The sequence below is a fragment of the Larus michahellis genome, chromosome 7 (genome assembly GCF_964199755.1).
Source record: "Larus michahellis chromosome 7, bLarMic1.1, whole genome shotgun sequence".
In the NCBI taxonomy this organism is placed as follows: Eukaryota; Metazoa; Chordata; class Aves; order Charadriiformes; family Laridae; genus Larus; species Larus michahellis.
In genome coordinates this window covers 49835298-49847604 of record NC_133902.1, presented here as the reverse complement: position 1 = coordinate 49847604, position 12307 = coordinate 49835298, and the positions used below count along the sequence as shown (strand labels likewise).

At 39.0% G+C, this 12307-nt stretch overlaps 1 protein-coding gene across 2 annotated transcripts in view; it reads left to right on the top strand.

The window, feature by feature from the left end:
- Window positions 1-12307, top strand: part of OSBPL11 (oxysterol binding protein like 11) — a 41795-nt gene that overhangs the window by 24446 nt on the left and 5042 nt on the right. For both annotated transcript variants that reach the window (XR_012588517.1, XM_074596146.1), the window contains exons 7-10: window positions 3805-3950; window positions 5331-5471; window positions 7473-7971; window positions 9312-9498. Coding sequence is in view for 1 of the 2 variants with exons in the window: in XM_074596146.1 (XP_074452247.1) it covers window positions 3805-3950; window positions 5331-5471; window positions 7473-7971; window positions 9312-9498 (973 nt within the window). In the remaining variant the exon portion in view is untranslated. The remainder of the gene's footprint in view (window positions 1-3804; window positions 3951-5330; window positions 5472-7472; window positions 7972-9311; window positions 9499-12307) is intronic.

Sequence of the window (12307 nt, the reverse complement as noted above, 5' to 3'; positions counted from 1 at the left end):
TGGTTTTTTTTTTTACACACTAAATACCTATTATAAGCATTTACATGTGTGTAGCTTTCATTTCTAGTTGAGTGTTAAAATACAAAGCTTTACATATGCACAGGTTATTATTAAAACATAGGCTGATATATCAACAGTATTGGTATCCTTATTTTGAGTTAACCTCCTAGTCTAAGTATTGCATTCCATTCTGAGGCCAGAACGGACTTGTAGGCAAATGCAAATTGGTTAAAGGTCAAAAAAAAAAAAGATTTTTAAAAAAATCTCTTTTGATAAACAACCAACTGCTCCAACAAACACAAAAAACCAACCACAAACCCCACTGCTAATGGGCGTGGAACAACATGCATTCACAGACAGCAGATAAATATGTTGCTATGTCTGCAAAATTGATCCCTCCCTGGGAAGTAGGTGCTTACCGGTATCATTCCACCTAGTTTCTGTGCAGTGTATGGAACGCCATGTGTGCTTTCCTGTTTGTAAATTCTTTTGCATCTTATTGTGACTTTGTTTTTCATATATTTACTTTGCGGCTTTTTGTGAGCAAAAAGCTTCTGAGTGTTCTCTTATACAACAGATATGGTAAATATGGTAAGTATGTAACAAAGTACACTCATAAGTTTTCTCTTACCTTATCTTTCCCGTATTCCTATAGTATTTGTGGTACTTGCTTTGCCAGTGCATATTATTTCAGAACTGTAATTAGTTTAGCTTTTAAGATGAAAAAAGGTGTTGTATAGAAGTATTAAAACTATATAAAAATATTTAGTGATTTTTAAATCACTACAGGCATTAAAAGAAAATATGTGAATAGGATGAATTAATTCTTTTGCTGTATTTCAGTTCAAAATTTCATTTTAAAAATGAAAAACTGCATGGCACCTCTCCAAGTCTTTGAACTCCGAAGTTATTCACACTGAAAGAAATTTTCCTATTCCCTGTGGATGTTTTCAACTATTGACGTGTAACTTTGTGAGGCGCACATCAGAAGTCCTCTTGGCATTTCTGCGTGTGTGCTACTAAGGAGGATTTTTTGACCCATTACTGTATCTGGGGAGATAAGTAAGGCCTAATGAGCACCACTGTAATAATTTATGAAGATGATAGGGTTTTTTTAATGAGTGCTTTTGGTGTTTTTTAAATTTTTAAACTACACAGGGAAAAGCTCAATTCATCTGACTGCTATTCAGTTGATGTATCTGCCTGTTAATGGCCAAATCTAAACACGTGCTTGAAGATGTCCAAATCTTGAATATTTCTGGTGATATCGTAGAGAGAAGGATGGAGAGGGGAGGAGCAGCAGATGGGATGATGCGTTACTGGGACCAGAGTTAAAAACAGAGCATGAAAAGAAAGCGTAGGCCTTTCTGCAGCTTCCCACTGGCGTGGTTTTTCTAGAGATGCCATAATATGCTTGTTCCTTTCAAGGATTGTGAAGAATTATTTTCTTTTTTTTTTTAAGTCTGTTTAGCTTAGATTTCCCCCCGCCCCACTCAGGAGGGATACTTATCCTTCTGGTTCAACTGGTGGAGTCTTTTTGGTAGGCTTCAGAAGTTGATATAGGAGGGAAAAGGGTTGTGGCTTAATTCGAATGCTGCAGGAGACACTTTTATATTTATGTGTAGGAAAATGTAACATGATTCAGGCAAAAAATCTTGAACACAGATTGTTCTATCTAATAAAATATATACAAGCACTATTTAATATTCCTAGGATCACAACGGCAGGTCAGCATACTTCAGCTAGATGCGAGTGAGATGCAGCAAGGAGCGATGATGAAGATAAGACTTGTCTAACAGAACATGAATTTAAACGTGAAGTGGAAGAAAGTATTTTCAGGTCTGACAAAGTGGTACTTGACTGCTAAAAATGCATTGGGCAACTGCTTGTCAGACTTAAAAAAACAAGGATTAGAAACTATGTGAGAGTGACAGTTTGCTATAAATTTTTCAAAGAAAAAAAACACAGAAGAGAAAATACTGCCCAACTGCATCAAGATATACAATAAATCACAAACTTAAAGATGAACAGGAAAGTTGCAGCTATTGACTTGAATTTAGGAAAAGTGGTGAAATAATGTACTGAAATAAAAAAAAAGTATTTCGTTATCAAAAAGGTCAATTGCAGCAGTTAGCTCTTGAAGAAAAATGTTGAAAGTGAAGGCTATAGACTGAGAGGTCTGTGTTGAAGGAGAAGGAAAGTGCTGACAACTGTTTAAAAAACAAAAAGTGAAGACTTCTAGGGGAGGAGGAGATCACAAATAAAGAGAATAGTTTGTGCTACCTGAAATAGTTGAGAACAGTTTTGAATATGATCTTCTAGTTGAAGAGAAGTATTAGTGTGGTATCCTGTCCACTCATAAAGATTAAAACACAACTGGTAGCTCAAAACACTTTAAAAAAAACTCCTAGAATATAGCGGCAAAAATTAAAGAGAACTTAATAATAAATAAGGTTATTTTAGAAGTAGCTGATAGGGAGTATGAAAGGGAGGCTACTTGTCAAATTCAAGCTAATATAGAGGCAGTGAGTGTGGATTAAATACAGCCTAGAACATACAATTACAGATTACTGGGTTGAAATTACAGCTCGGAAAGCAGGTACTGTTCATGAAGAGGTTTTAAAGATGAGTAAAACCTTTTCAAAAAGGCGTGACACGACATTCTGAGCATCTTATTTTTTTACTTATTTGAAACTTCTGTTTAAATAGCTTAAATTTAAACTGCTGAGGCATTCTCATTTCTCACTATATGGATTAACGAGTAATAGACTTGATGACAATAAACTGCCTTGCTGGGGAAAAAGTTGTCTGGTCCCATTAGTAAAGCTGGAATTTGTTCCTGCCGCAGTATTTTCCTGGTGGAAATGCTGCTGTTTACCTGAATTAAGTTTACTCTGCCTGTTGTGGCTGAGGATGTGACCTAGTTCCAGGTAACAGATGTCTGGAAATAAAGGATTGTGTATTCTATAGGAAAAGGCAAGAGCCCCCTCGGTGTAGGTTCCTAAGCACAGGAAGCTGCTGTGTGGTGGGAGAAATTCAGACTGCCTAATAATTTCTGTGTTTGCAACCCAGCCAAGGTGGTTTGTCAGTTTGTGTATTCTTCAGTAAAAACTGATTGGAGTCACCTGAACCTTTATTAGCCTTTGAAAAAGAATGGAACATTTGTATTATTAATGAGGAACCCGATCTGTCCTGATAAATTAGCTGGGAGTAACTAGAGATGCTGGAATCGTTGAGTGGGTAATAGCTTTCCAAGCCCTGCAGCGTTTTGTTTTTTTTTTTCTTTTGAGCAATTATTTATTCAGCGGTGTGTGCTTGCCTTCTTTGCAGCAGAGAAAAGATGAGTACCCTCTCCAGAGAAAACAATGGCAACAAAACTTTTTCTGCTTTAGCTCTTTTTAGTCTAGAACTGAGCTGAGCTAGAAAAGCTGAGAAGTGGTGGGCTTTTTTTTTTTTACCGGTTAAAAAAAATTGTAAGGGTTACTTAACATTCTTGTGATACTGGGTTCTTCCTATAGTGTCTGGTTACACCTTTCATGACACCAACTAGTTTCTCCAGTCCAAGTTGCATGTATTACAGTTCGCCAATCGCAGTGTTTGTGCTAATGATCACTGAAGGTGGTGTCTCATTGCACCACCTTTGTTTAGTGGCTGCTGAAGGGATTGGCTGCAGGAGGAATTGGCTGCTTTCAGCTTATTCCTTAAAAAAACAAAAAAACAAAAAACAAACCTCTTGTGAAAATTGCTATTTACTGACCTTCCAGAGGATGAGCAAGTTTCAGCGCAAACTTTCTTTTGCTTCAGGAACGACGATCAATTGGTTGGAACCGAAGATATCTCTGGCAAACCACTTCAAAAATGGAGCAGCTCAGAATTTCCCAGCAGAGATAAACAAGCCAGCATCTGTCAGAGAAGAGCAGTCTGTTGCAGAGCCCTGCCAGCTAACAAGGGTAAGGTAATGTGAACATCCCATTTCTGTCAGGAATTATTTTGAGGAATATCTGTAAATGATTCAATCATAATATATGAAAATGATTTAATGACAGTTCTCACACTTTTTGATTAGCTGTGTTGGAGGAAGAGTGAGTGCAGTTGCAGTAAATGAAACTTCCTATCTTTTTCAATAATTTTTTTGCTATTTTCTGTAACTGGCTGTCAAGTGGAGAGAACTAATTGGGATGGCAATACAAGGTGGTGTCGCAGTAGTCCCTTGTATTTTGATCTAAAACAACTGGAAAATGGGGTGCAAAAAACCTAACTGGAATTCATGATGCTCTCAAAATGGGCCCAAGAAGTGCTGCCTAAGTAGATGAGAGAGAAGATTGCTTGTCTCCAGCTATTAAATCTGTCTGTCTTTTCTAGCTCCTGCTGTGTCTGTTTTTCTTAATCTGAGCAACTCTCATCACTTGACTTCAGGATGGCTTAATGTATTTGAAATATAGCTACAGTCTGTATCATTATAACTGTCAAAATTGATTTGAAGCACAAAATACTAAAGTAAAAAAACAGCAGGGATTATGAGAAAGAGCATGTTTTCCTAAGTAAGCTAGAAAATCATAATTACATTCTTTTTATACTAGTTGGTTTCACATGGTTGTTTGGATGAGACTTTATCACTGTGAAAAGATAATGTGCTGTTGTGTGTCTTCACAACAGCTCTGTGCTATCTTATAGCAAAATCAAAACAAAAGATTTTTTTAGTTGCTATAGCTTATAGATTTTTTTTTTTAAATGGATCTGAGTAGTTGCCACTAAGCTAGAAAAAGAAAAAATGAAACAAACCAGGAGCTTTCAAATGAATTACTTAATTCCTTCCTTCTAATAATTGAGTTACAGTTGAAGTGCTCAATGTATGTCACTTTATTTGGTACATAACTAGTCTTATCCTTTAGATATTTTCAGCTCCCTTATTTATGCTAGCAGAACAGCGTAGCATCCTTGGGAAGGAGTCACCTGTGTGATACTGCAGTTTTCATCAGGGTTTGAGCTCTGTGCGAGGGCTTGGCCCCTTGTGTTCGGTGGTTGAGTGTTCACAAATTTGCCTTGAGCTGGGGCAGCTGGTCCAGGATAAAGACCCCGACCCATGTGAGAGATGGTGAGAAATCTTAGCCTATATCCTCTAGATGAAGTCTGCACTGAGTTACCTCAAAATCCCTTTAAATTCTTCAACTGGTGTCTCTCTTGGGAGTAGATTCCATTGTATAGCTCTCTGCAGGGGTTTGTTTAGTTTTTTTTCGTACATGGACAGTTAAATATAATATGAAGTCCTCTTTTTGGATGTTGTCTGGCCAGTCACATCTTTGAGCTGATATTTATGGCTTTTATCTTAGGAACCTGAAGAAATAAATCCAGATGAGGAGCTGGAGGATATCTGTGATGATAAGGAAGATGATCTAGGAGCAGTGGAAGAACAGCGCAGTGTTATCTTGCATCTCTTGTCTCAGCTGAAACTTGGCATGGACTTAACAAGAGTAAGTAACTGAAGTGTGAAGACTGGCTGCAGTAAAAGTGAAGTGCTGTTTTAAACTCAACTCCTGTATTGAACTGTATTGAGCTTAATATGAAATTGTGGCCTGTAGTAATTTCAGGTCCCAAGTTCTGATGTCCCAGGTCACTGCAGGTTTTAAGTGGAATGTGCTGAGGGAGCGGATTTTCTTTAATGGAACTGACCATACCGTTTCTGTTAGAATCTCTTTTTGTTTTCTACTGTGTTATTGTTGGTTTCCTATAATGGCCTGTTTTCTTTCCTGTGTTTGCAGCTTACTCTTTCCATGCTGTTTTCTACAGCCTTCTCTTATTTTTGTCTTTCTGCTTTCCTTCCATGATCTTTTTTCTCACTTGATAATGCTTTTACACGCAACTTGCGTAACCCTACATCTGTATTCATGCTACTTCTGAAAAGTTTTCTTTTGGTTTCCATTATCTGTCGTCAGGTGTCTGTTTATGCCTTTCTTGTCCTATTCTTATTTCCGTGTTTGCTCACAGCTATAGCATGCAGGAAAAAAGTTATACTGGAGAGAAGTGGGTTTGTCACTTCAGTGCAGATCTTAAAAGCAAGCAGCCTTGAAAAATGAATGCTCAATTGCTACTGGACAATTTGGGTGTCAACTCTGGGAAAATGGGCCTGTTCCCAGCTTATGTTCGATTAACTCCTGTAAAGACGACTTACCACAAGCACTAGACAGTCTTAAAGCAAAAACGTATTTTACAGTGGCATGGAATGAGGAGAGCACTCTCTTGGAATTATGGATTATAATTTTTTTTCAAGCTGTGTTTTTTGAGCACTAGCTACTTGGCCACTAGGAACACTTGCACTTGCATTGTGGAGCTTACATTTCACAATTTGGAGAAAAAAAAAAAAGTAGTATAAACAGGTCCTGCTGCCTGTGAGCCAAACTTAAACCGCTGCTGCTTAATCAGGATTCGTTAACTCATTATTTCACTTATACTGAAGATTGGATTTGGTCTCTCTTTTTCCTCTTAGTTGGAATAAATTGTCAAGTCAGTCTCCCAGTTGTGACTTTTGGCTGTGTGTATAGAATTGTCTTTAGTTCAGAGCAGGGAAAGCACTGAAATGTGACAAGCCTGACTTCAAAACAGGTAATGAAGTTGTTAGAATCGCATTTAACATAAATATCAGGATACTGAAATGAAAAGCCACCTTAATATTCCAGGTTGGTGTTGCAACAACGTGGCAAGTGTATTCAGCCTAACTTTTGTGTATCTATTAAGAGTCTTTCATCTGTGCTCTACCTCTTTGAATGCAGCTGATTTAAATGGACTGTCTTAATCTCATTGTTGAGAAGCCCTGTGTTGCTCTTTACAACAGTTAGTAACATGGGGTTTGTTGCCACTACAGGGAAGGAAAAGACATGATACCCACAGCCTCTTACTCTACAGTATTGCTCTTGGCCCAGCAAAGGACAGGACTGCTGTTTTTCATAGTGGTAAACATAACTGGGAAGGTATAAGGTCCTCTGCTCAGAGGTACAGGATCAGCCCATACTATGTTATTTCTCATAGATGCTTGTCCTAGTTGCTGTGGTGAGAGAGGCTCTGCAGGCTCACAGGAGCATTGGCATAGCTTGCCTGCTTTTCTCTCCATTAGACAAAACCTTTCCTGACCTTCCTTGCTATACTTTGAGTTCCTTCCTGCTTGTTTTCTCCTCCACAGACATGTGGAACACATTATCTCTTTGCAGGTCTTTTTTGTTTTTTGAGGGATGCTTGGTCCCTTACAATCTCTTTAGTCCTAGTGGTACTTACTGGGCTTCTCTCCTCCTTATAAATTGCTTTTCTGGGACCTCTGATCACTGTATTTTGCTCACATCTTAGAAGAGGGACAGGAAGGTTCAGTCTCAAAGTGTGGTGTCCAAAACGAGACAGAAGCCTCCACCAGAGAACTTCTCTTATAAAAATGCTTGTTTCTTTGTTTTACTTACTAGAGCTTTCCGGGTTTTCTTTTATTTCAGGTGGTTCTTCCCACTTTTATTTTAGAGAAGCGATCGCTGTTGGAGATGTACGCGGACTTCATGTCCCACCCAGATCTCTTCATTGCAATCACAAATGGCACTACCCCTGAGGAGAGGATGATCCGCTTTGTTGAGTATTATCTCACTTCATTTCACGAAGGTCGCAAAGGAGCTATTGCAAAGAAACCGTACAATCCAATCATTGGGGAAACGTTTCACTGCTCCTGGAGGATGCCAAAGAGTGACGTAGCCACTGATGCTGGCAGTAACTCCTCTGCTCACTCTGCCTCAGAGTCAGTAACTCTTCCTAAAGATCTGGAAGGCCAAAAAGAGCTGGACTACTATACAGTAAAATTCGTAGCCGAGCAAGTGTCCCACCATCCTCCTGTCTCAGGGTTTTACGCTGAATGTGCAGAGAGAAAGATGTGCGTCAACGCCCATGTCTGGACAAAAAGTAAATTCTTAGGAATGTCAATAGGAGTGACAATGGTTGGTGAGGGTAAGTGTAACTTCGGTCCTTTATTAATTTTATAAAGCTATTCAAATACTTGTTTGAGAGGAAATTTGATGTTTTATGCCTCTGGCAGAAATACGAATGATTTCTGGTCACTAGTTTTCTTTCAAAGATTTTTCAAAAACATTTCCTTGCAGAGATGTCAGCCGCTGTTGTTCTTGTTTTCCCTCTAATCCTTGTGATCTGCAAGCCTTTATGTACACTCATTCAGTGATTTCTTACTTATTTTTACTGTTTATAAACTAGAAGATACTACAAGTCCTCATTATAAACAGCAAGTTTTCATGTGTGGAAAAATCTAGATAGATTTATGCTTTGCCAAAAATTGGGATTATATTTGGAAATAAAATTTTTACTTTTAAACCAAAGGGCAGTTACTGTAATGTAAGCTGTTCAGCAAATAGGCATTCCAGGTACTTACATGTAAACTGCGTATCTGACAGGGGAATGAACATGGCAGGGGATGTGGAAGGCACATCATGATGCTTTGTCTGTACCAGGTAATTTCTGAAGTCAGTATCTCCCTTAGGGCATTTCTTGAATCGTGTCGTGAGTGTGAAAGCCATAAGAATTTCTGAAAAGTGACACCAGATGCACGGAGATAATATGCTACAGAGGCATGGGTTGATGCAGGCACCAGTTAATTGTCATGCTATTCTCTTGTAATGGCAAGAGGTAGATCTTGTGTTTGGGGTTTTTAATAGGAATCAAACAAACCCACAGATCTTAAAACCCAAAGAAAAATTCTAGTTTTTATGAGATTCTTGACTTTAATTGCAAAAGCTACTGTCGGGAGGGAGTTGGGTTTATCTTGGCAGAAAGGTGGGGTAAGGAGCATTGTCTCTGCTGCCTGCCTCCAGGTGTATCACAGAGAGGGAAACCAGAACAGGAATATTGGCCTTCCTCAGGATCTGCGGTTCAGGGTATTCGTTCATTGTTTGCCTTTGGCAGCATAAGTCTTGTGTTGTCGTGCTCCAGAACCATCAATAAGAGAGTGACCAGCCCTTTTACATGTTACTGAAAAGTATGTCACCCAGCACAATATTGTACTTTATGGAGCAATATTATTAGGATGAACGTCTTTTCCCAAAAGAAACATAAATGCATGGTACTCAGGTTAGTATTTTCATGAAAATATTTATATCTAGAATCTGTAATGAATGTCACTTTTGTTGAGTGTAGTTTTTTTTTTTTAATTTTCCTTTTTGATGTGAGGGCCTGTGAGGAAAAGTAGTCAGATGTAGCATTGGATATCTGTTTCAATAATGTGTTTGGTCTTTTCTAAAATGGTCCTGATGTAGGGATTCTTGTTTTTCTTCACACAGGTCTCTTAAGTCTCTTGGAACATGGGGAAGAATACACCTTCTCTCTGCCCTGTGCATACGCTCGGTCAATTTTAACTGTTCCCTGGGTAGAACTAGGAGGCAAAGTCAACATTAACTGTGCAAAGACTGGGTATTCTGCAAGTATTAACTTTCACACCAAGCCCTTCTACGGTGGCAAATTACATCGGTGAGAACACTTTTTTTGTATTTTTCCATGTAATCCACACTCTAGAACTGCAGTAGCTGCGTAACTCCCCTCTTCTTTGTGCTAAATACTCACACTCACTTGACAGTCTGAGGAAAGGTAGCTTTTCCTGTTCATAAACACTTGAAGGTATTACTGTGCTCTTAAACAATATCATAGCTAAACAACTGCATCTTATGTGATCCTCAAGGAAAAATCAGGCTGCCTTTAAAGACAGTAAGGAAATTCCATGTTTGACTGTTTTCAAACCACTGGGAAGACAGAGCTTCTGGCTTTTATTCCTGGCTGCCGCAGATTCTCTTAGTTCTGTTAGAAGTTGGTTAGCATTTCTTATTTTTTGATTTTCTGTTTGAAATGAGGTTGAACTTGCTGTCTTAAAGGGTTGCATGTTGTTTGCAACATTCATTGTAGTTGCACTGCAAGGAACATGAGGAAATAAGTCTTCTGTTACTTATTTGTCTTAGGATTTCTGTATAATAAATATAAGATTATCAAGTTTAAGTAACTAGAAAATCTCTAAGTAAAACCACCTTTTTTTTTAAAGACAAAAATGGTAATTGTAGTGGTAATTTTTCATGTGTATGTGTGGTTAAAAACTAAGAGGTGAAAGAAAGAAGAGCCAGGAAAAGTTTGCTTGGGGTTACTTCTACCAGATTCTAAGAAGTGTCTGCACACTTGACGCAAAAGCTTTTAGAACTCATTAGCACTGATGTTTTTAGAGATTGTATAGTAAAACTGCTGCAGACTAGCTAATATATAGACTGCAGACTAGCTAATATATAGACAATTAATTAAGGTAGGAGAAAATTTAGTAGTCACACAAAGAATATCTAGTTCCAAAGCATTTTGCTGGACAGTGTTTAAACCTTTCTTAGATTAAATGTGTAACAGATGATAATGAAATGCGTAGCAGCCTAGAACATCAAAACTTAAACATGCATTGCTCTCACAGGTCACAAAAAATCATCAGTCTTCTATAAATCCCTTTTTTCTGAAACAGTAGGGTAAGGCTGTATTTATCGTTTCAAGGAAAACAAAAAAAAAAAAGCCCCACCACCAAAGCTTCTGTCTTGAAGCACTTTGCCCCGCAAATTCCCATGCATGCTTTGAATTTAACTTGGAACCATCGCTCCCCTGTCCCAATGGCGTCTGGAGAACTGAAGCTTACACGTAGCTCTCTTTCACTGGCAGCAATTTTACAGTGATGCATGGTTTGGGATTTTTGTTTCCAGTGCTTACAACGTATCTTCCACCTTGCAATAGCTCCTGTTGTGCCATAAAAAATAAGCGACAGGATGCAATTTTACTTCAATGATTCAATTTTGGAAATTGTTTTGTTATTTGTCTCTCTGAAATTAGTCACAGATGTAGAGGCATTTTAAAGACAGATCTGCTGAAGGTACTGTAGCTATTGAAAATTTGACATGGTGATGATTGGACATTGCCAAAAGACTCTCTTGATGGGGAAGCAGCAGTGTTGTCATGGTTACACAGAGCGCAAGTGAGTTACTATGGCAATGTTATAGATTTTTTTCCTTTTTGTAGAGTGACCCTTGCTGTTAGACCTCAGCTGGATGTTGGCTCCTTGGTCCTGTACCTCTTCAGTTTGATGAAACAGAGGATGTTGATAATGAACAGCTAGACATATATTAATCATGCCAACCTTACAAATAAGTGCTAGCAGATTTTTGTCACTAATACTAGTTTAAACAAATATTATGATCTGCAATGCTAGGAACGGTTGTGTGTCACTGAGCAATGCAACTTGAAGAAATATAGGCTGCAACGAGAGTTTAATGTAGCAGCTTGAAGCTGCACCCTAATAGTGAGTGATATAACTTCATTTACTTTAGGCTGAACGGAGGCAGTAATTTTGTGATTGATATCAAATACTGGATGTCAGTATTGTGTTGTAACCACACAGCACTTGGAAAAATTAAGCTCTTAAGGTTGTGCAAATGTAACTGTGAAGCCTGAACGGGCTGGTCTCTGGCATCCTGCGGAGTCAGTCTGTTCAGCGATCACTTTGGAGAAGGGCAGGGACTCCACCACGTGTGTAATAGCTTTTGTGAGGTGTGGAAGTCACAGGATGAAAAAGCAGGACAAAATGAAGGCTGCTTGCGTGTCAGCTACTCTTTTGGAAACTGTTAGTGCTTGTTAACTTTCACAAAAAAAAAAAAGCTTAATAGTTTAATGTAAACATGCTTTTGTTGCTCATGTTGATCCAACTCTGGCCTGTATTCTTCAATGAATCTTAAAAAACTTTTGTAATGAACTGTGCCTGGGCAACACATACTTACCAGTCTGGCTTTTGGGGGAGATCTTTCTGATGAAGTTAAATTAGGTTTGAGCTGCTGGAGGGTGATGTGGCTCAGCTGCCTCCCGCACGTCCAGGATGCGGCAGAAGCCCTGGCTGCTGCCTCCTGCTCTAAGGCAGCTGTGAGCTTTCTCCGCTTGCCCTGGCAATTCCCCACAGGTCTGATTGCACTGGCATCCAGTATCTCTGGGCTGGAAGGTCTGGCCTGTGATAGTTGTTTCATTAATTTCTCTGTTTTGATGCTGGGCTTGGGGGACAGGTGGGTGCAGACACAGCTGGAAGTTGCCGGTGCACGTGGAAGAGGGAACATGGCATCTACGCGTGCTGCGCTCCCTTCTGAGCATGGCAGCATGCAGCCAGCATGGGCAAGGTGGGAGCACAGAAGAGCTGCTTTCTGCTCCTCTGTGTGAAGCTGTTCAAAGGAAATAACAGCAAACCAGTGGTGTGCAAGTTACATTATGCGCAGCTAATAAC